Source organism: Aspergillus ibericus, assembly GCF_003184845.1.
Source record: "Aspergillus ibericus CBS 121593 unplaced genomic scaffold BO80scaffold_6, whole genome shotgun sequence".
NCBI lineage: Eukaryota > Fungi > Ascomycota > Eurotiomycetes > Eurotiales > Aspergillaceae > Aspergillus > Aspergillus ibericus.
Window position 1 is genome coordinate 636,373 of NW_020292104.1, and position 21,873 is coordinate 658,245.

Here is a 21,873-nt window from a genome sequence, read left to right on the forward strand (position 1 = left end):
TTATGCGGCTTGGCGGACCCACCTTGTGTCAAGTGGTCGTGTTGGACTTCTCGCCTGCGTACCCTCATTGCATGAGCTCATATTGCCACCCTATCATCTTCCCTTTGGACACAAGCTCGGAGAATCGATACAAAGTGTGCAGCATTCGATTATTTTCCTTATCAGCGCAAAGGAAAGCAAACAAAGGGCCAGTGTAGCTACGGCCTTGCGGGTCACAATGAACGCCAATGAAGCGATAGCTAGAACTGATTCGCCCTCACCACTTCATTTCCATATCCGCAGTTGTTCTTCCTGTCGGCAACGAAAGGTTAAATGTGACCGGCAGCGGCCTTGTGTCAACTGTGTCCGCTCTGGAGTGGAATGTGCATACCCGCCTGGACGTGGCAGGGCCCCCAAGCGGCCTCGCGGTGCTTTGAATGCGCAGTTGTCGCAACGATTGTCCAGGTTGGAACTTATTATCAGAAGCTTTGAGACTTCAGGGAACCAGGGAAACTCCATGCTGCATCCTACGGGGCCAACCTTGCAATCGTCCACAGCGGAGAGCGGAGTGCCACAAACCCACCCCCTCCATCCTGGTTCCAGCACGAGCAATTCGGATTCGGAACTTTCTATCGAGCAGCGTCTAGGGCGTCTACTTATCAATGAAACGCAAAGTTATTATGTCAGCAACGTGCTCTGGGCGAATTTGGGAGATGAGGTATGTCTGTGCATCCACCACCGTCGAAATTCTCATTGCATTGCCTTGAAGCCAACTAGTGTCGTTATAGATTGCCGAACTGCGAGATCTACTTCATGAGCCCGAGTTGGAAGAAGACAACTATATGCTTTCAGAAAGGTCCGTTTTGGAACGGCCTTTACCCTCTGGATCCAATGCCGCAATATTAGGCTTTCGGGCTCTTGCTCATTCGCTTCGTCCCTACCATCCGCCATTAGCGCAGTCAGCTACGCTCTTCGAGCTATTCAAAGACAATGTTGCTCCGATGGTGCGTATTTTCCACATGCCCACGTTGGCTCGGAGTCATTGGGATGCTATTGCATCTCTGGAATCACTTGATAGGGATGCCGAAGCACTGTTGTTCGCGATATACTATTCTACGGTGATAAGCATGGATTCCGAGCAGTGCGCAAGCGCTCTAGGTGTTTCCAAAGCGTATGCTTCCGAGACCTATCTTTTCGCCGTGGAACAAGCTTTGGCACGGGCCGACCTACTAAATACCCAAAGCGTGACATTATTGCAAGCTGCCGTGCTTTTTTTATTCGCATTACGCAACGAAGATGATTCCCGGACCGTCTGGTCTCTAACATCCCTCATCTTCCACATCGCACAGGCTATGGGTCTCCATCGTGATGGCATCGTGTTTGGGCTGAAACCCATGGAGACAGAGCTACGCCGGCGGCTGTGGTGGCATATCTGTCTTCTGGATGCCCGCTCGTCTGAATATCATGGATGCGAGCCGATTGTGCGTGAATCCGCCTTTGACACGAGATTGCCGCTGAACATTGAGGATTCCGACTTGACAGCTGAGATGACTGAGCCGCCTGTCGAGCGGGAGGGAGCAACTAGTATGTATTTCTGTCTCATCAGGTGTGAAGTAATGCGTACTATGTGGAAGATCAGTTGTGCTTCTCGAAGCATGGGAACCCCGGGGCTTGCGAAGGGCAGACTGTCCTTAGAAGAACGTGAATCTTTGGTCCAAAATCTGCACGATCGGCTTGAGGGTCGATACCTGAAGAACTGTGACATCTCCAAGCCTTTTTTCTTGGCTTCGACTTTTGTTGCCCGTCTCATGGTGGCGCGAGCGTGGCTTATTGCACGTTACCCTCTGAGTGAGAAGGAATATGGTGTTGACCTATCGGGCCCTGTGCGCGATCGGCTCTTTTTGTCCTCAGTTGAGGTTCTGGAGCTGTCCAGCATGGTGCTCACAAATGAGAAGATTTCCCATTGGAGTTGGCACTCAAAGACTCACATTCAATGGCATGCAGTTGCCTTTGTGCTGTCAGAGATCTGCACCCGACCCCCCTCTGCAGACTGTGACCGCGCATGGGAGTACGTCAACATTGTCTACAACAACTGGAAAATGAAAGAGAGTGGGAGAAAGGGTACCCTATGGCGACCCATTAGACGGCTAATGGCCAAGGCGCAGTACGTGCGCGAGATGCAAAAGCTAGACCCGCTCGGCCGATGGCAGCGGAGGGCAGCCCCCACGGATGATATACAACAAGTCCCGGGTCCCGCGTCGTTCTCGAACATGGGTATGGAATACATGCCTCCGCCTGGCGACCCAATCTGCAGTGGGATAGGGGATCTTCCAAGTAGTCTCCTGATGGAAGCAGTGGACCCCTTCCAGGAGCTTTTCCCGGGTGTTCCGCAGACCGAAGGCTTTATAGATGAAGCGAATAACACAATGCTGAATCTCGATGAACATTCGCAGATTCCTGAATGGCTGGTACCGGAGTGGATCAGCAAACCGCCAGGAGACCAGGCATAGATGAAGCAGGGAGCAGCGCTTCCCTGCTTCCTATCATATCATCATAAAACCACCTCCTACTTAGGTCCTAAAGACGATCGAGGCCACACTTATATCAGTAACCACAAAGTGATCGCTTGCCCTTCCCAGATGGAATAGTCAGGAAAAGAGAAAATATCGCTCGTACGACCACCTCCAGATCCACAAGTTAGTTTACTGGAGAAGATGTCTGGCGTTGGGATCGGGATCGGGTAAGCCTATGCGATCGGGGCAAAATCACCTCAACCCTCCGTCCCGACCATCGCTTGCGCATAAGTCGGACTGCCCGAGTACCAAGCTGTATGAGAAACCATTAAATGGTGAGACTCCCCCAGCCCCAAATTCATCCCTAGCAATGACTTTTTGCTGCCTTCTTATCACTGACTGTCAGCTTTTGTGATTCTAGCCATGTCTCAAGCACACGGTCTAGAGCCTACCAAAAAGGAAACGACCTTTACACATCCCCTGCTCTATGAAACCACCTCGCCAGACGCTTTAGTCGACTTTGATGGTCAGGAAGACCCGTACCGTCCCGTCAACTGGCCCTTTCGAAAGAAGGCCACGACGACGATCCTATACGGAATGACCACATGCTGGATCACCTTCGCGTCAGCCATCTATTCAGCGGGCCTGCAGCAGATTGCGCATGAGTTCGGTGTCTCCACAGAAGTATCCACTGCAGGAATCAGCTTGCTCGTCTTTGGCCTCGGGCTGGGCCCGTTGATCTGGGCACCGTTGAGCGAGATCTATGGGCGGAAAATAGTGGCTATCGTGGTATGCTTCTTGTTATGCGACTTCTGGGCAAGCTCAGTGACTTGGCTGGCTAACGTGAAGCCCAGCCTTATTTCATCGCCGGAATATTTTCGTTTGGGACAGCAACAGCTAAGGACATCCAGACCCTGCTGATCACCCGGTTCTTCTCTGGATTTTTCGGCAGCTCTAGTGTGGCGATAACGGGCGGTGCGATGGCGGACATCTGGAAGCCAGAGCACCGCGGGGTGGCTATCGTCGTTTATTCACTCACTCTCGTCGGCGGGCCCTGTCTAGGACCCATCATTGGTGGAGCGTTGACCTCCAGCTATCTTCGTTGGCGCTGGACAGAATACCTGACGGGTATCATGATGATGGCTCAGTTTGTGCTGGACTTGTTTCTCCTTGAGGAGAGCTATGCGCCCGCCTTGTTGGTTCGAAAGGCACGCCAACTGCGGCTGGAAGGCAATAATTGGGCCTTGCATGCGAAGGTAAACACCTGCGGATACGAAGTGACCCCCGGCTCAGTCAGGCTGACCGCATGCTCCGGATAGCACGAGGAATGGGACGTGTCCATCTCTGAGATGTCGCAGAAATATCTGATTCGCCCCTTCCAGACCTTGGGCACCCCCATAGGCCTGCTCATGTCGTCCTACGGGGCTTTCGTTTACGGTTCGTGGGCACACCTGCCGGGTCCTCCATTCGGTACTAACCGCCTGCCAGCGATCCTCTATGTCAACCTTGAAAGCTTCGCGATTGAATTTCAAGAGATTCGCGGCTGGGGGCCGGTTACCGGGAGCCTTCCTTTCATTGCCCTTCTCATCGGAATCTGCTTGGCCGCCTTGTTCAACGTTTATAACAACCAGTATTATTTCAAGAAACTGCGTGAGAACAATGGCAAGCCCGTGCCCGAAGCCAGACTGCCGCCGATGATGGTTGGCGGGTTAGTATTCACTGGAGGCTTATTTCTCTTCGGATGTCAGTCCACGCACTTTCCTCGGTCTCGATCCCCCGCTGACCTACCCTAGGGACCTCATCGCCCACAATCAACTATTGGCCGTCGTTAATCGGCATCGCATTCACCGGGTTCGGGTTCACCACCATTTTTCAAAGCTCGATGAACTACCTGGTCGACACTTTTCTTCGCTTCAGCGCCAGCGCTATCGCCGCCACCACTCTGCTGCGATCCATCCTGGCAGGGGCCTTCCCGCTTTTCGTGAAGCCAATGATTCGCAACATAGGGGTAGACTGGGGCATCACAGTGTTTGGCTGCATTGCTGCAGTCTTGATTCCAGTGCCGTTTCTTTTCTTTGCGTGGGGACGGAGGATCCGTGCAAAGAGTCGGTGGAGCAGCCATTCTGTGTGATGTAGATCCTTAAGCCATCTCTACCTCCCTCGTCTGCTTCTTCTGGTCTGCTATCTGGTGTATGTGATGTAACTCATCCGCTTCGGTTGACTACCCTGTGATTTCGGCAGATGACTCATAGGTCATCTCGATACTCCATAGTTAACCACTGGATAGTAATTGTTGGGAGAGATGACAATCATGATTGGGGCCAACCATCAAGTGCTTAGTCACAAGGCAACCTGGATAGTCAAGCTAACTCTAGCCCACTCTCTGGTCGTATACGTTTCTTCCAGTCTTCTCCTTGAACCGACTCCTCTGGGAGAGAGAACCGAAAAGGGCTGCGGGCGGCTGTTTCTGCGGCTAGATTCGCATCGAATGGAGATGTCGGTGAGAGTACGATCGTGCGGGCGGGCATCTTGGATGATAGTCAGTAGTTGGATAAATTGAAATCTGAGGCGGAGTTGTATACGGATAGGCGATTGACGTGAACGCGTGAATCGAGCAGGCATTGTTGCTGCTGTGAGCTGTGAGAGTGTTGCCATTGAATTAAGTCGACCCCATCCTAATGGTACAATGTCCTTGTCGATCACTATCCAGGGTGGCACGCATCGTCCCGAAACCTGAGCTTCACGAGAATTTTGTCAGGCACACTTTATATAGTTAGTGGCATGTACTATGTAGATGGTGGAGTGTCCGTTGCAAGGCTCCAGTAGCCTTGTGGGGAAGGGATGTGGTCATGGTGGCAGGGGTTCCGCCGGATTGGCGGGATCCGGAACCACCCCTCGTCTAAAGTGTGGCGGGTGGCTGATCGGAACCAGTGCTGTGTAACATGGATATGGGGTATCATTGGCCCTATGGACTACTATCAAGTAAACTGTGATCCTGGCTCTTGCAACTGCCGCTTAGAATTTAGTAAGGGTGCATGGCGTGGGGGCACGCACTCGCATGGAACGTTGGCGGCAGTGTAGTATGGAGTACTGTGTAAGGAATGATTGGGGACAGGTTGCAGATGGAACCGGATGAAAAAGCAGTCAGTTATGTCACAGCAGAGTGATGACGTTAACCCCCTCGGGATGCCGATCGGATCCAATCTTATCCGCCGCGTTTGATCAATCAGCGTCCCTGCAGGCGCCCTCGCTTGGGGGACTCTGGGTCGGTCCCTTGGGGATTCCCATGCAAAACTCCCCCCGGGGAAAGCGATCCACCGGCCAGGCTAGTCGGCAGTGATCGATCGCATCATTGCCGCTTCTCCGAACCCACCATGCCCAGGTACGTCATTGGAAAAGGTCCGGTTTCGCCTCGCCACGGCTTTTCCTCGTCCTCCCCGAAGATATTTCACCAGGGGCATATCCGCCTGTCTGGGCCGTCGCCATCTGTACATCATCGTCTTATCGATCCGTCCACTAAATCTCAGCCATAATGTCCACCGATGCCACGACGAGAAAGATTGTCTGTTTCTCAGGTAGGGAATCCCGGTGGATCGCGCCCTCCCCACTACGGCAGCCACTAATTTACGCCCTACAGACTTCGACGGGACCATCTTTATGCAAGATTCGGGCCATGTGCTCTTCGACAACCTGGGATGCGGCGCCAAGCGCCGCCAACTCCTCGACGAGCAGATCAAATCTGGCGAGCGCTCGTTCCGCGAAGTGTCCGAGGAGATGTGGGGGTCATTACGGGTTCCCTTCGAGGATGGCTTCGACCTGATGGAGGAGCAGATGGACATTGATCCGGGCTTTCAGGAGTTTCACAAGTTCTGTATTGAGAACGACATTGTCTTCAATGTCATCAGTGCAGGGCTGAAGCCGGTCTTGCGTAAAGTGCTGGACACTTTCCTCGGAGAGCAAGAGGTACAGTAATATCTCGCATGTGGGAAGAATCCACTCACCAGTGGCTTGTCGCTAATCGTTTCTCCATAGGCGTCGCGCATTCAAATCGTCGCCAACGACGCGGAAATCAAATCCGACGGGTCGGAATGGAAGCCAATCTGGAGACATGAAACGGAACTGGGCCACGACAAGGCGCTGTCCATTCAGGAGGGTCGCGCACAGGCAGCCGAAGAAGCCCTGGAAGGCGAGGTTCCTTTGATTATCTTCATCGGCGACGGCGTGTCGGACCTTCCGGCTGCCCGCGAAGCAGACGTCCTCTTCGCGCGCAAGGGACTGCGACTGGAGCAATATTGCATTGAGCACAAGATCCCGTACATTGGCTTTGATTCGTTTTCCGACGTCAAGCGAGATGTCCAGGCCATCATAAAGGAGGATCAGCAGAAGACCGGAGGCGTGGGCAAACCCGCCCGATTCAACCCCCGTGCCAATATGTGGCGACGGATTTCGAGCAAGCAGGCTGTAAGTCAATGGTTCGGTGCTGCAGATACATGTTCAGAGCTAATGTGGTCGTCACAGATTCCCAAATTTGTCGCGGCGACGCCATCAAAGGAGGACAAGATATTCCTGTGGCCTGAGAGCTTTTCCGAATACCAACCCAGGGGTACGGAGAATATCCGGGCGTGAAAGTAAGCGTAATGAGATGGATGATTCATTTTCAGGCGTTTGGGGGAGCGGGCTGGATACATAGATTTAGATGTGTTCAATGAATGTATAGGCTTTCAGATGACTTTTTGTGTGCAGCGGACCAGGGGACCATATCCAAAAGCAGGTTGATTTCTTCATCCTTTACTTGCCTCGCCTTCCGTCCCACTTCTGTTTCCTCGGAGTCGTTTACTTGACTCCTCACGGAGCCTACTTCCCAAGGCACTCCCACTTGAACAACTGCTATGAATACCCTCATCAATAGCATTGCAGCCGGCGTCAGGCTCGCTTCAGGGAGTGTCTCGACCAAAAAGGCCAGCAGACAGGAGAAGACGGCCCGGCACAATTTCAAATCCTCGGATGCTCAGACGTACGGCAACCTGCCCTTCGTGGAATGTACCCCTCTTGTCTTCCCTGGTCTCGATGAATGAGCTGAACACCGGCGAGACAACCAGTTTAAATTGAAGGATACGAAACGGAGAAAGGAACCAGTCTGCGACTAGCGGAACCGGTGATCACAGGCCAAATTTGTATGTTGTTTGAGCTTCGGTTTTATTGGACTCTGGCGCTAATCTGGAATCAAGAAAGCATTAACGAAACGGGCCAGTTTAGTTTATATGACCAACATGATACACTAAAGCCAGGCGATCACAACCCTTCGAAGGAGAGAGATATATATATATACATATAGAAACTGGCTGAAGAGATGCCATTCTGCTTCAAATGATATATGGTCGGAAAATTACAAGCAATTGCTAAAAAAAAATCTCCCCGACTGGGAGTCGAACCCAGGTCTCCCGCGCTTGTTCCCGAATGGGATTGACAAGCGGAAATCATGACCGTTAGACCATCGAGGATTAGATATTTTATTTCCTGCAATTTTTGTAAAATGTTCCAGATGTAAACGCTTGATTCAAGGCTAAGCATGGGCGAGCGCTCTTTGTGTATATACTTTGGATGGTTCTTTTGGATGCAGAAGATTTATCTATATTAAGGCTTTGGGGATCTGTGTGTTTTGCATTTCGTATCATATCTAGTAGCATTGTGTGTTTTGTCTTTCTGTTTGATAGATTTCTTTCCTGTTTTTGTCGACCACTAGTATATATACATACAGAGTTGATTTGGTTGAAATGGATAGTAGTATATGAATCACATGAAATGGAACCACAAACGCAGGGAATTGAAGGATACAATCTGATAGACTCAATCCAAACAGCTTCAACCCCCCCACTTCTGCTATACAGAAAATGCTAGTCGGCAGCGTGGGTTTTCCCGTTCTTTCCTTTGCGATCCAGTCCCCTCCGCAACTCTATCTGTCGCACTCTGAACCTTGATGGCCACCACAGCTGGGTGGTGTGGCCCCTCAGGCACTGTTACTGTTGCCTGCTAAAGTGCGTAAACTTATAGATGAACCCATGCAGTTAGTTCACCTCAATGAGCAAGCTCACTTAACCCATCCGGTAGACATGCTCGTGGCATCGCGGGAAGTCCGTGACCTATCAGCGCCACATTAAAAACGCGGAATTGGATACCAGAGATTTCAATGCACAAGGCTGCATACTGTCAGGGATCATTGGCCATCTGCTCTGTACCCCTAGTCGCATGACAGCTGAGACCAACCGCACGAGCTGTACATTGCAGGTCAAGGTTCAAATCCTCACCAGGCGTGTTTTGGATTATTTTGCCTGACACCATCCATCAACAGACTTGGTCAGTCTTTGCATGCAACAAAGACCTATTATTGCCAAGATTTCGATTCACACCTCATACGTCAGCCTGCATCCGCTGTCTCGGATATCTTTCAGAATTATGCGAGCAAAATTTCCCGAGCTGTCCAAGGAAGAAAGTGCCCAGAGGTAAGATATCCGGCCCGCATGACCTGTTTTGGATCGATCAAGAAAGCAGGAATACCTAGCGGTCGGCTCTTCCCGCTGGTTGACCATAAAACCTGCGGCCCAATTTAGACCATACTCAAAGTTTGGGCTGACCACGGAACCGCGACGGGTCAGGTACGAGCCTGCGATGATCTTGCAGCGTACCAAAGGCTGAGGCGACCGATTCAGGAACACGTTCATCAGGGGATCTGCAGGATCCCGCCGGGGTTTTCCCTGCTCGGGAGGCTTGAATGCGGAGTACCCGAGGAGGGGAAGTGCACGGACAACGTCACAGCCTCGCCTGGGTGGATTTAAAATGTCACCAACGAGACCAAATATCCCAAGTATAAGGCAGCGGTAGCGTAGAAGGGTTGGTACATGGATGGTAGTGCTAGTCGGCAGCTGCATGTAGATTATGAGATGAATCGGCCCGGTCTTGATCAGTTGACGACCGTCTTCGATCCGATACCTCACAAGTACACATCCGAATCCTCCGGTCGATTGCTGACAGGACACCGGTGACAGAGCCATAGCCACAAAGCTTGTCAATCCTACTTAGGCAAATTGGAAGTTCGATTAAGTACGCCAAAGAGATCACTTCCATTTCCCCTAGACAGGATAATGGGAAACTTCGACGGATCAAAATTACTTGATCGTCTCACTGAGGAATGGGCCAGATCGGCGCATCGTACGACCAGACAGGAGTCCTAAATCTGGGCAATCGGGGGGTTCTGGGGTTAACCGTCGGGGTTATCTCGGTAAGGTAGAAGCCAAGTCAAGAAATGGAGGGTGACGGCTAAAGGCGTGGGGATGGAGAAGAGAGGCTGGAGGGATGGACAAACCGGAGGTGGGAGGACCCAAGACATCTGCGCAGCCACGCTTCCCTTCCCCCCCACTCCCTCTCACACACTCCCTTTCTCCTGTTCCACCCTTCCATTGCTCTATTCAGTGCTGGCTGTGAAGGCCCACACTTGCCTTGCCCCTGGAGTTCAATCGGCCGGTTAATTTCTCACAGCACGAGTATAAAGGCGTCGAATGCGGCCGTTGAGACAATGCCATCATTCCCAGCTTTCTCAAGCGAGCTTTCAGCATGGTGGCCTTCTCGACCCTTTCGGGCATCAGTGCCGTCCCATTACTGCTCTCCCTAGTCCAACATGCCCACGGTATCTCGTTGGAGGTCTCCACTGAGGGGGGCAACTCATCAAGCTCACTACTATATGGGTTCATGTTCGAGGTATGCGCACGTCAAGACAGCGTGAGACACTGGAATTTTATCTATTGACGTCTGGATAGGACATCAACCACTCAGGAGATGGCGGTATCTACGGCCAGATGCTGCAGAACCCGGGTCTTCAGGGAACAACGCCTAATCTGACTGCCTGGGCCGCTGTCGGTGACGCCACTATCGCCATCGATGGCAACAACCCTCTGACCTCGGCCATTCCCAGCACCATAAAGCTGGAAGTATCGGAAAATGCCACCGGCGCAGTTGGGCTCACCAACGAGGGATACTGGGGTATCCCAGTTGACGGAAGTGAATTCCAGAGCTCTTTCTGGATCAAGGGTGATTACTCCGGCAACATCACCATTCGGCTGGTTGGAAACTACACTGGCATAGAGTACGGATCCACGACTTTTGCACATACATCTACCGCAGATAACTTCACCAAGGCCACCGCCAAGTTCCCGACGACCAAGGCCCCAGATGGCAACGTTCTGTACGAGCTCACGGTCGACGGCAGCGTGGCCGCTGGTTCTTCGTTGAATTTCGGGTACTTGACGCTTTTTGGAGAGACATACAAATCAAGGTTAGTTCAGCGGATACCATTCCGAATGTGATAGGTATTAATCGTGTAGAGAAAATGGCCTGAAGCCCCAGATTGCCAACGTTTTGGCTGATGTCAAAGGATCCTTCCTGAGATTTCCCGGCGGCAATAACATGTAAGTCCCGGACCGTGCTCTGTGGAACAGAAGCTCATCAGAAACAGTGAGGGATACAGTCCAGAAAACCGCTGGAAGTGGAACGAGACCATTGGGCCTCTTGAAGATCGTCCCGGACGGCAAGGTACGTTTGTCCTCTAGGAAGCGGTACCGGTTGCTAATGAGATGTAGGCACTTGGACTTATTATAATACTGATGGATTGGGTAAGGACGATGAAAGCCCTATATGCAGAGCCGCACTAACGTATCCAGGTCTTGCCGAATACTTTTATTGGTGTGAGGATTTGGGACTTGCACCGGTGCTAGGTGTCTGGGATGGGTTCGCTCTCGACTCGAGTGGCGGCACTCCCTTGACGGGCGATGCGCTGACACCCTACGTCGATGATGTCTTGAACGAACTCGAGGTATATCGAATAAAAACCACGAGGAGCTGCAGCTGACCGACTGTAGTACATCTTGGGTGATACGAGCACCACCTATGGCGCATTGCGTGCCGCACACGGGCAGAAGGAGCCTTGGAAACTCACCATGGTTGAGATTGGCAACGAGGACCACCTGGGTGGAGGCTGCGATTCTTACCCGGAGCGCTTCATCAAATTCTACGATGCGATTCACGCTGCCTACCCCGACCTCATCATTATTGCCAGCACTAGTGAGACGGATTGCTTGCCTGATTCGATGCCCGAGGGAAGCTGGGTGGATTACCACGACTACAACACTGCCGATGGACTTGTTGACCAATTCAACTACTTCGACAACCTCAACCGCTCTGTCCCATACTTCATTGGTGAGTATTCCCGGTGGGAGATTGACTGGCCCAACATGCAGGGCTCGGTTGCCGAGGCCGTGTTCATGATCGGGTTCGAAAGGAACAGTGATCTGGTCAAGATGGCGGCTTATGCTCCCTTGCTTCAGCTGGTGAACTCGACCCAGTGGGTGGTAAGTCACTTCGAGAGGTGCTGGATTTCTCGAGGACGATGAGCTGACCTGTTGTAGCCGGACCTCATTGGATTCACGCAGTCACCCGAGATGACCTTTCTGTCGACCAGTTACTATGTCCAGGAGATGTTCTCAACCAACCGCGGTGATACCATCAAGGAGGTCACCTCTGACACAGACTTTGGCCCCGTGTATTGGGTTGCTTCGAGCGCCGGGGACGCGTACTACGTGAAACTGGCCAACTACGGCTCTAACCCGCAGACCCTGACCGTGGCCATCTCGGGGACGACGACTGGAAAGCTGACAATCCTGGCGGACAGTGATCCCGAAGCGTACAACTCGGACACGCAGACGCTGGTCACGCCATCCGAGTCCACGGTGCAGGCCAGCAATGGTACATTTACATTCAGCCTGCCTGCCTGGGCCGTGGCCGTTCTTGCTGCGAACTAGCGGTCGAGTATTGCTGTGTTGATGGATTGGATGTAGTTTGTGGCTATCCGATAATGTGAATCTATTGTGTTCCCAAGGATCTGGTCTAGGCCTGTTCGTACCCGGCCACAGTGAGATGCACCTCCTGCCAATGGGAGCGAACGCCACCACACGTGGCGAGAGGCCGGGTTCAAATCCGGAATCTGGGCACCACCTCAGCTGCAAGTTGACTATTTCGCACTTGTGTTCGCCACGGAGCACTGGTAGGTAGTGCCTTAGGCGGCGCGACACTATCCTTCTCTTCTGGTTGTCAGTGGACCGTCATTAGACCGTCAACAAGGAACGAAAAATTTTCCCACCAGACGAGCATTTCTGGTACGTAGTCAGTGGTAGCTCCAACGGCAGGGGGCCCACCAACAAGGCACGCGAAGGGCAAAAATGGCCGCCAAGTTGACAGACGAGGCCGTGCACGTTTTCGGGCGGCTTCCGCCTGCAGCTCCCCACTGCCAGGGAGTCGAAGATTCTGTCACCCACACCCATCCAGCATTGGCGATCGAGCAGGTGGTTGGATGGAGCAGTTCGTGCGCAGCAGCCGGTGGGTGCTTACCTCCATACGGAGTAGAGAGGTAGAGATTATTTAGAGAGTAAAGAGAGGGACGATCTGGCCCCCGCCCGGTCGGGGATGCAGATGGTCAGCGGCGCTACGATTCGCTGCGGCGGCCCACTCCGATAAGTCGATATCGCGCTGAGGTTTTCCTCCGTTAGTTTGGCGCGGCCTGGCCTCGTCCTGCTTTAAAAGTCCCCTCACCCCAGCGGCCGGCTCCTGCTCGTTTTTTCTTCTTCTTTGCGCCCTTTGGTCCTAGCAGTGAGCGACTTCGGAGCTTTGCGCTCACATTTGCTGGCGAAAAGCTCCCATTTGATACCCTTAATTCTAATTTCCTCTGCGTCCCCGCCTCTTACAGCTGCGCCGCCATGTCAGCCGAGAATGAAAAGTCGTCGGCGGTCGCCGACGTGCAGCCTCAGCCCCAGTACCAGGGCGAGAAGAACGAGCAGCTCCATACCGTGACGGAATCGCCAGAAAATGCCAGCCAGGCGCAAGAGCAGCAGCAGCAACCGGAACGGAGTCGCGCGGCCAAGCTGTTCGCCTATATGAAGACCCGCGATTTCTGGATCGTCCTGATCCTGGGGTAAGTGAGCCCTTCATGGGCGGAGAAGCGCACGATGCTAATCAGGAATCAGTCAAATCATTGCTCTGGCCGATATCAGTTCCTCCACCTTCTCCTCCCTCTTGTCCAACGCGGGAACGAGTATTCCGGCCTTTCAAACTCTGTGGAATTACGTCCTCCTGAACCTGGTCTACACGAGCATCACCATCTACAAGTACGGCTTCAAGAAATGGTTCCGGGTCCTGTACCGGGACTGCTGGAAGTACTTCATCCTGTCTTTCCTTGATGTCGAGGGCAACTACTTCATGGTGCTGGCCTATCGCTACACCTCGCTGCTGAGCGCCGAGCTGTTCAGTTTCTGGACCATCATCTGCGTCGCCATCATCTCCTTCATCTTTCTGCGCGTTCGCTACCACATCACCCAATACATCGGCATCTTCCTGGCCTGCGGTGGGCTGGGCATGCTCATTGCCTCGGACTACCTGCGTGGTGCCAATTACCCTGCCGAGGACCAGGTGAAGGGTGACTTGTTCGCCCTTTTGGCCTGCACCATCTACGCCTTCAGCAACCTGTTCGAGGAGTTCATGGTGTCGAAGCGCCCGATGTATGAGGTCGTCGGCCAGATGGGCTTCTGGGGCATGCTCATCAACGGCGTGCAGTGCGCCATCTTCGATCGGAGCTCCTTCCACGGCGCCACCTGGAACGGCAAGGTCGGTGGGTACATTGCTGGATACACCATCGTGCTGTTTATCTTCTACACACTGGCCCCGATCATGCTGCGGGTGTCGTCGGCCATGTTCTTCAACATCTCGCTGCTGACGATGAACTTCTGGGGCTTGATCATCGGTATCCAGGTGTTCCACTACTCCGTACAATTCCTGTATCCGATTGCATTTGTGCTGATCGTGATTGGGCTGCTGGTGTACTTTGTCATGGAGGGCGAGATGGGCGAGGCAGCCAAGCCGTGGCTGGGAAATAACCAGGAAGCCGGTGTGGATGGCGTGGGTACTGGTCGTCGGGCGCAGCAAACGGGGCATGCGATTGTGTAGGGGTGGGATGGACGTGATATGATGCGACGTGGGACGAGAGTAATGTGTGCGGGACCAAAAGTTTTTCTTTAGATCTTAATACTATATACTAGACCGGCTGCAGTGCAATTAATGTTTTACGCTGTGCAGCTGAATAGTTCCTAATACGACATTTTATTTTCTGATTCGCGGTTGCAGCGTAAAAGAAAAGATATGTACAAGCCAATAACCCGACAATCCCACAGCTAACCCCTATATACCTTGCCTAGTGAATGTATTAATTGGCTATCAATCAATTTGCCAGAACATTTTCCCTTCCTTGATAGTACAAAATAGGGTATCATCTTTCATCAAATGGGGCTGTGGTTTAGTGGTATAATATTCCCTTAGCATGGGAGAGGTCCGGGGTTCGATTCCCCGCAGCTCCATTTTTTCCCCCCTTACCCCTTCTTTCCTTTTGTTGCTCTGGTGGTCGGCCACTTTTTTTTTTTTTTCTTTCCTTGGTCTATTTATCCCATTGTGTGAATAGGAGGTTGTTCTGTAGATTCACTCCTGGGGGAACTCAAATTCTTAGATCCCGGTCCGGTGATTAAGTGGCTGTACCATGCAGGTCAAGCGATCTTCCCTTTGTATATCCATGGTTATACGACCGGAATAATGAGAGATCGCTGATTCTGGGGCTAGCATCCTGATACTTGAATCAAGTGAATGGGATAAGTGGCATACTCAGCCAACGAAGTCACCGGATCCAAAGTATTACTGACGAATAAGATAGGCGTGGATATATTCTGTGGTCCCATGGGTCCTTGGCTGAATTAATACTTTTGATGCTCTGATCCGATGATCCAGTCACAGAGAATCCTTTCGATGCCTTGAAAAGAACCCGGTCCCTGATCCTCTCAGCTCGCACACGGCATAACAACAAAGGTGATGGGAAACGGTGGAACGCTTCCCATATCCCTCTCCGATTCTCAATGGTAAATGGGGTGGATGTAGGAGCAAGGCACATGAAAGATGCTGGTGCTTATTTCAACCTGACAGCGGGGGGTGCTGGGGAAAAGTGACTTCCCTAAAATAGATAGTAGCTGTATCCCGGCTTCAGGCCTTGATGGGGTCATATCCCACGATATGAACGATGCTCCCTCCACTAAAGGGACTTATGGCGCAACGATGACCGACAGAGACCATTGGAAGCCACCCACCGTAGCATTGCTACCCTTTTATTTGAGGGGTATTTCCCTTTCCCCTAAATTCCGGGGTACTCCATGTGTGAGTGAATGCTCTGAAAACGGCATGGCGCGTGATGGGGGTAATAGGCTCTGCACCATGGGATCTCTTGGCCCACCAAAAGGTGTAGTAATTGTGTTACTGCCTCTTGAGTCTACTCCTTCGAAGAGCTAAGATTCATGTGTAATTAGTTCTTCGTATACCACACCCGAGTTACATTATTCTTCCTAGACACTGCAAACTCACCTCGAGTATACTCAAACATGTACCGAGGAAACAACACAGGGATGACAAAGGACAAGGTCGTAGGGATGCTCCAACATCTACCTAGCGATGAACTTCCGATGGAAGTGATGGATTCTGATAGATGAATCCGACCCGAATGATCCCAGAGGACTGGGGAGGGGAGGGAGTGGTCGCTGTGGAAGCCGTGAGGGAATCACATGATACACAGACGATAGCGGCCATCGGGCAAAAAGAATGGCAAGAACGGGGTTCGAACCCGTGCATCTCACGATAATGGATCTTAAGACCATCGCCTTAACCACTCGGCCATCTTGCCTTGTTTCCCTTGCAAGGAGGCCTTTTCCTCCTCGCTAGGATTCGTAGATCGTGGAGCGGATGGGGGGTTGCCAGCTGCAGGAGGCCGGAAAGTGCGGTGTACAGGAGCTCGGTGTCTACCCGGGTATCAGTGTATGAGCTATTTAAGAGCATTTAGGAAGCATCTACGGGAGAGACGATGTCATCTGCGACTATCCTGCAGGCTCCGGAGTGGCATTATGAGAGGTAGACCCGTCTGGATGTATAGACACGCGGCAAAATGGCTCATTGTCAGACCCGTCGCTTCTTGCAGGACCATTCCGGCAATGGAGCGCGGGGGGGCAACCCCGCTTAGGGCCGGGCCGCCTGGAGGATGGGAGGCAACGATTTCGGAGCTGAAAGGATGCTACTGTGTACATAGTAAAACTACAGACGACAGAAATAGGCCACTGCGTAATCGGCTGATAAGAAGCCAGCAGGGACGGATCGACGAACCAATGGGCAGGTGAGAGTGGCTGAGACCAAGCATCGGGAGTGCAGCCAAGCTCGCCGATCCGCAGCGACGCAGACGAGAAATGATGTGATCCGTGCTGAGCGTGGCCCCGGCATTGACAGGTCGTACGACCTCGCCACTTGACAGGCGGCCGGCATCCAGGTCGGGCCAGCCGAGGAGACCAGTCTCGTGGGGCTTATCGCAGTCCGGCCTGGAGAGCGACCGCCCTCTCGCGTCATCGCGCCGATCTCGCGATCAGCTGAAGCCAATCACCCGACATGCTCACGATCCTGAATGCTGAGGAGTGCCAGGGCCCAGCTGAAATGGTCGTCTGCCGGGCCGCAAGTGGGACTGATAGATTAGGAATGACGTCTCCTAGTCGGGGGTAGCTGGCAGTCATAAAAAGCCGGTGTTGTACCCTCGTCTTCCGTCGGTTCTTCTCTGATCATCGTCGGGTTTCTCACATACCCATTGAACACTCACAGCTTTCACTTTGCCCACCATGGCTACCAAGATCAAGCTCATCCCCAACCTGAATTTCAAACGTTCGGGGACCAAGTCCTATGTGCATATGATGCGCAAGTACCGTTTCAAGCCCACCAAGCCCGGTCCCTACACCCTCAGCAGCACGCTTCAGCAGACTGGTCGGCCATACACCGATAAGCCCATCGGTGGCCGGGCCCATATCCGCCAGGTGATCCGGAAGACGACCTCGGCTAGCGGCGAGGTGGGCGAAGTCCCAGCAGAGGATGTGCAGAACGACTCCGAGTACCTGGCAACAGTCGGGATTGGAACGCCGGCGCAGAGCCTGAAGTTGGACTTTGACACGGGATCTGCTGATCTCTGGGTAACATCCGTAATCCCCAAGATAGAAACGGGTATGACTGAGACGTGGTTAGGTCTGGTCGACGAAGCTCCCGTCGACAATCTTGTCGGAGAACAAGACTCACGCAGTTTTCAACCCGTCCGAATCCAGCACCTTCAAGAACCAGGAAGGTGAATCATGGCAGATTTCGTACGGGGACGGATCCTCTGCGTCCGGTAGCGTTGGGACCGACGATGTCAACATTGGTGGACTGGTTGTCAAGAACCAGGCCGTCGAGTTGGCAGAGAAGATGTCGACCGCGTTTGCCCAGGGCGAGGGTGACGGGCTGCTCGGACTTGCGTTCAGCAACATCAATACCGTTCAGCCCCAGTCGGTGAAGACCCCGGTCGAAAACATGATTCTGCAGGACGACATTCCCAAGTCCGCGGAGCTGTTCACAGCGAAGCTGGACACCTGGCGGGACACCGATGAGGAGTCGTTCTACACGTTCGGGTACATTGACCAGGACCTTGTCACGGCGGCCGGCGAAGAGGTCTACTACACCCCCATCGACAACAGCCAGGGCTTCTGGCTGTTCAACTCGACCTCGGCGACGGTGAACGGCAAGACCATCAACCGGTCTGGAAACACGGCGATCGCCGACACCGGCACCACCCTGGCGCTGGTGGACGACGAGACCTGCGAGGCCATCTATAGTGCGATTGAGGGCGCGTACTATGACCAGGAAGTGCAGGGCTGGGTCTACCCATCCTCCACGTCAAGCGACAACCTGCCCGTAGTCTCATTTGCCGTGGGAGACAAGCAGTTTGTCGTGCAGAAGGAGGATCTGGCGTACACAGAGGCCACGACCGGATACGTGTATGGTGGAATCCAGAGCCGTGGCAGCATGGACATGGATATCCTGGGCGATACCTTCCTGAAGAGCATCTATGCAGTAAGTCAAGGGTCCTCCTCTGATGCAAATAAACATCAACTGACTGAATTGTCTAGGTCTTTGATGTTGGGAACCTGCGGTTTGGAGCCGTGCAGCGAGAGGAGCTGCGCCAGAGCCTTGCGCAGTAGGTGGGCTTGCCATGATGACGACTTATGTGACTATGTGCTTTTGGGGTTTATCTGTGTCAATTAGTTCGGGCTGCAATATGATATCAACGTACTCTTGAATTCTTGTTATGCTATGCTCTTAGATGTAGTCACTTGTAGCCAAAATAGCTACTTGACTGTGTAAATGTTGGATAGACTTTGGATGACGAAGATGGAGCTCCCCCCCACCCAGATCGATCCGGTTCGAGATAATTTCCATTTTGCTAAAGAGTCCCATTCGTCTTCAAGCACAGACAAACGTAGAATGATGAACCTGATGACATTAATAAAATCTTCTATCTGACTCGTAGGACGCCTAACCGCTGCGTAGACAACCAAGTCACGGGGAAGAAACGTGACCGAATCACATGATAATCAAAGAACAGAGGCCTGGTAAAAGATACAAACTGAACTGTCTCTAACTTCAACTGAAGCTATGCTTTCAGATGGAATTACCAGATTTACTCGAGTCCTTCAGGGGGTGCAGTGGCTGCAGTAAGCCCCTCCATCGGACAGTAACGCACTGACCACTCACCAGGACGCTAGACATTCACAAGACGCCATTGGTTTCGACTGCCCGTAGCAATTTCAGGTTATGTAGACCAGACCCAATGTTTCCCCGCAAGCTCCTGAGGCAAGACTTCATCCTCAGCTGCAAACTCGCCGTTACTGTGAACAGACACGCAGGCGAACAGATCGGAGACAGCTACGAGAGAAACCGCAAGCCTATCGATATCCAGGTCAATGAGGGCTCATGGTAACACAAGATCATGTGCTCGACAGGAGTGGTTACATCTCCAATATAGAGGAGTACTGTAACCTAATCGTTCTTATGTAGGATCTGTGTCAGTGTTGGGAAGCGACTCCAGGTATGTGGAATGGGTGAACTGCCGTTTGGGTCATGGGCTGTATGTTGGACCAAGGAACTATTTTCGACCTAAGAAAAAACGTAGAAGTACTGTCCATGTAAGGGTATTGCATAGTTTAAGAGAGTCTGGGTCGGGAGGCATACGAGGGAGCTAGTGCGGAAATAGGGCGGAGAAGAGGAGGAGGCCGCCGTGTTTAGGTTCAGCAATCTGACTGCCTATTTGGGGATGACTGGCCGACGAGCAGACGGGCGTTCATAATGGCTCATCGGGTAACTGTAATCCCCGGCGAGTATATCTCCCTCGTCATCACTGGACTGCACTCTCAACTCAGTCGGCTCTTGTTTTTCTCAATATGGTTCTTGATCTATTCCCACTTCCCAGCATAGCCTTATCATGACGTCTGGTACTTTTCTTCCTGAGAACCATTCAAACAATAAGGGTTCGGATATTAGCACCACAAAGTTGTCTCTTGAGCTACAGCGATCAGCTCAGGAGACAACTATGTGGCCATCCAGCGCCGTTCGGGAGTCGCAAATGCCTGGTCTCTGCCAATCCAAGCCTTTCCGAAATTGATCCACATTATGGCAGCATGCCTTGCGTCGGGGTCGGACGAGAAATTGCGGGCAGTCCGACTGGATATCCCGGTCCCCAACCTGGGCCGGTAGTATGTATTCACAAGGTTTCGAGGGTAAAATGCTGATAGATGACCTGGAAGTCCGTATCTCAATGTCCTTCTGAGGGAATGTAATAGCCGGGGGCGGCAGGCCTTTGATTGCGCCGGTAGATAGATGTCTGAACTTCATCGAGTCACGTTTTTTCGCATAGGAAAGGGTAGAATATATTCCACATTCAAGGCCAACTATCTGCGATTTTCGAGAGTTCGAAAATCTACCGAGTAGTCTGGCATCATTACATTCGTCCGGGCTTGAATCAACTGGACATCCTCGATCGTACTGATGTGACAGTTTACACCCGAGAGTCGCAAGCTCTGACTTGGTGGTGTGAAACGGCAAATTAGAGAGATTCAGCGCTTGGCAGATCAAGTAAGATACGGTGGCATCAGACATCGCATGTGATGTTGATCTATAACGTCCGTCCAATAGGGCACGAGAGACATCGACGTGAGCATCGATGCAAGCATTAGAGCCATCGTGAGTGCTACGATCAACCGAAAAAGAATTCTGGCTTTCCTAGGGACTTGGAAAAAAAAGGAGGAAAGCTGTTGGTTTATGGGGTATTGGTTCAGCATCACCAGGGGGGATCCCTTAGCTGTCCAGAGTTCCTTGATCTGGAGACAATGATTCACAGTACCGCTTGTCTAGGGCATTCTCTTATGTTGTTCGGCGTGTAACTTCGCTAAAGAATCCTTTCTCCCGCGACTATAAGCGTGTCCATCTGCATCGTGTAATATCTAGTCCCGGGCAACGGCGATTCAAGTTGCACTATACGGAAGTTTCTGTACCTGGGAGAGACAAGGGGAAGGCCACGTCTGCTGTTACGACGTCCGCGCTTTTCGCGGAATGTCCAGAGACGTCAGGCACTGATTGCTCCTGGGATCCGGAGTCGGGCTGGCGACCGAGCAAATGAAACGTGGGGAAAGGGAGACAGAGAAAGTTTCTGCGGCCGCCACGGACGGGCGCTGCCGAGCCGTTAGTCGGTCGGTCGCGGGTTCGGCCATCGGCTTCGGCCCTGCGACTGCTCCCCATCCCACGCACAATCAAAATGAATCCATCCTGGCAGGACCTTCAAAATTCATTTCGCCCTCGGAATCCTTGCGGACCCACTGAAACTGTTGGACCGCCGTGGGTCTATCCTGATACTCTATAGAGATTGCTAGTTTGACTATTCGGCCTTGGGTCGAGAATGCCTCCAACTGGCCTAGGGAGGTCATGATTTGTGAGCTACCATGACAAGCAGCAATGTTCTGCCCTGTCGCGTAAAATAATGGAGGACAGACGCCGGTCCATTCGCCCCCTCACGCAATGGGAGTAATCGGTGCGTGCTTACACATAGGATCCGAAGATGAGATGGAATTCGTATAGGGGGCCGGGCAGAGCACCAAGGGGTGGTGAATTTCATCATCCGAAGGACAGAAACAACGACTGGGAAAGAAAAGTCCCTGCATGTCCGAATGATACCCATGCAGTTCGAGGAGCAGATACCAGCAGACCATCGAGTCTCTACCCACCGAGATGACGAGCTACTGCAAGAGGAGTGTCCACCGCTGAAGGAGAGTGAGTCACTCTCACGGGGAATGATCCGGTCGCGTTCGGTTTCGCATTCCCAAAAATGACCTGTCTGATTGGTGACAGCTCTTTCCAAGTA

At 52.5% G+C, this 21,873-nt stretch overlaps 7 protein-coding genes and 3 non-coding genes across 10 annotated transcripts; 7 read left to right on the top strand and 3 right to left on the bottom strand.

The window, feature by feature from the left end:
• Positions 1 to 217: 217 nt before the first annotated feature.
• On the top strand, positions 218 to 2,489 carry BO80DRAFT_347732 (uncharacterized protein; the record flags this gene model as incomplete). Its single annotated transcript, XM_025715434.1, has 2 exons — positions 218 to 697; positions 768 to 2,489. The coding sequence occupies 2 exons, from the start codon at positions 218 to 220 to the stop codon at positions 2,487 to 2,489; spliced, it is 2,202 nt and encodes a 733-aa protein (XP_025578739.1).
• Positions 2,490 to 2,608: 119 nt separating this feature from the next.
• BO80DRAFT_236281 (MFS transporter) lies at positions 2,609 to 4,728 on the top strand. The gene is made up of 6 exons (XM_025714511.1): positions 2,609 to 2,827; positions 2,914 to 3,281; positions 3,347 to 3,748; positions 3,812 to 3,929; positions 3,981 to 4,235; positions 4,286 to 4,728. The coding sequence occupies exons 1-6, from the start codon at positions 2,728 to 2,730 to the stop codon at positions 4,621 to 4,623; spliced, it is 1,581 nt and encodes a 526-aa protein (XP_025578740.1). The 5' UTR covers positions 2,609 to 2,727; the 3' UTR covers positions 4,624 to 4,728.
• A 1,079-nt stretch (positions 4,729 to 5,807) lies between these two features.
• On the top strand, positions 5,808 to 7,245 carry BO80DRAFT_399837 (putative 2,3-diketo-5-methylthio-1-phosphopentane phosphatase). Its single transcript, XM_025717484.1, has 4 exons — positions 5,808 to 6,067; positions 6,130 to 6,455; positions 6,525 to 6,953; positions 7,011 to 7,245. The coding sequence occupies exons 1-4, from the start codon at positions 6,025 to 6,027 to the stop codon at positions 7,116 to 7,118; spliced, it is 906 nt and encodes a 301-aa protein (XP_025578741.1). The 5' UTR covers positions 5,808 to 6,024; the 3' UTR covers positions 7,119 to 7,245.
• A 658-nt stretch (positions 7,246 to 7,903) lies between these two features.
• On the bottom strand, positions 7,904 to 7,993 carry BO80DRAFT_t67. Its single transcript has one exon. It is a non-coding gene; the product is annotated as a tRNA-Asp (tRNA).
• Positions 7,994 to 8,682: 689 nt separating this feature from the next.
• BO80DRAFT_236351 (uncharacterized protein) lies at positions 8,683 to 9,821 on the bottom strand. The gene has a single exon (XM_025714512.1). It carries the CDS (start codon positions 9,539 to 9,541, stop codon positions 8,894 to 8,896), a length of 648 nt encoding a protein of 215 aa, XP_025578742.1. The 5' UTR covers positions 9,542 to 9,821; the 3' UTR covers positions 8,683 to 8,893.
• Positions 9,822 to 10,100: 279 nt separating this feature from the next.
• Positions 10,101 to 12,340, top strand: BO80DRAFT_441880 (Arabinosidase A; the record flags this gene model as incomplete). Its single annotated transcript, XM_025721229.1, has 8 exons — positions 10,101 to 10,244; positions 10,304 to 10,818; positions 10,868 to 10,951; positions 10,999 to 11,075; positions 11,123 to 11,155; positions 11,204 to 11,355; positions 11,402 to 11,890; positions 11,948 to 12,340. The coding sequence occupies 8 exons, from the start codon at positions 10,101 to 10,103 to the stop codon at positions 12,338 to 12,340; spliced, it is 1,887 nt and encodes a 628-aa protein (XP_025578743.1).
• Positions 12,341 to 13,117: 777 nt separating this feature from the next.
• On the top strand, positions 13,118 to 14,697 carry BO80DRAFT_374814 (DUF914 domain membrane protein). Its single transcript, XM_025716610.1, has 2 exons — positions 13,118 to 13,506; positions 13,559 to 14,697. Exons 1-2 carry the CDS (start codon positions 13,292 to 13,294, stop codon positions 14,532 to 14,534), a joined length of 1,191 nt encoding a protein of 396 aa, XP_025578744.1. The 5' UTR covers positions 13,118 to 13,291; the 3' UTR covers positions 14,535 to 14,697.
• A 172-nt stretch (positions 14,698 to 14,869) lies between these two features.
• BO80DRAFT_t58 lies at positions 14,870 to 14,941 on the top strand. Its single transcript has one exon. It is a non-coding gene; the product is annotated as a tRNA-Ala (tRNA).
• Positions 14,942 to 16,221: 1,280 nt separating this feature from the next.
• BO80DRAFT_t66 lies at positions 16,222 to 16,302 on the bottom strand. Its single transcript has one exon. It is a non-coding gene; the product is annotated as a tRNA-Leu (tRNA).
• A 629-nt stretch (positions 16,303 to 16,931) lies between these two features.
• BO80DRAFT_374816 (pepsin-like aspartic protease) lies at positions 16,932 to 18,719 on the top strand. The gene is made up of 3 exons (XM_025716611.1): positions 16,932 to 17,620; positions 17,673 to 18,533; positions 18,590 to 18,719. The coding sequence occupies exons 1-3, from the start codon at positions 17,276 to 17,278 to the stop codon at positions 18,659 to 18,661; spliced, it is 1,278 nt and encodes a 425-aa protein (XP_025578745.1). The 5' UTR covers positions 16,932 to 17,275; the 3' UTR covers positions 18,662 to 18,719.
• Positions 18,720 to 21,873: the final 3,154 nt, after the last annotated feature.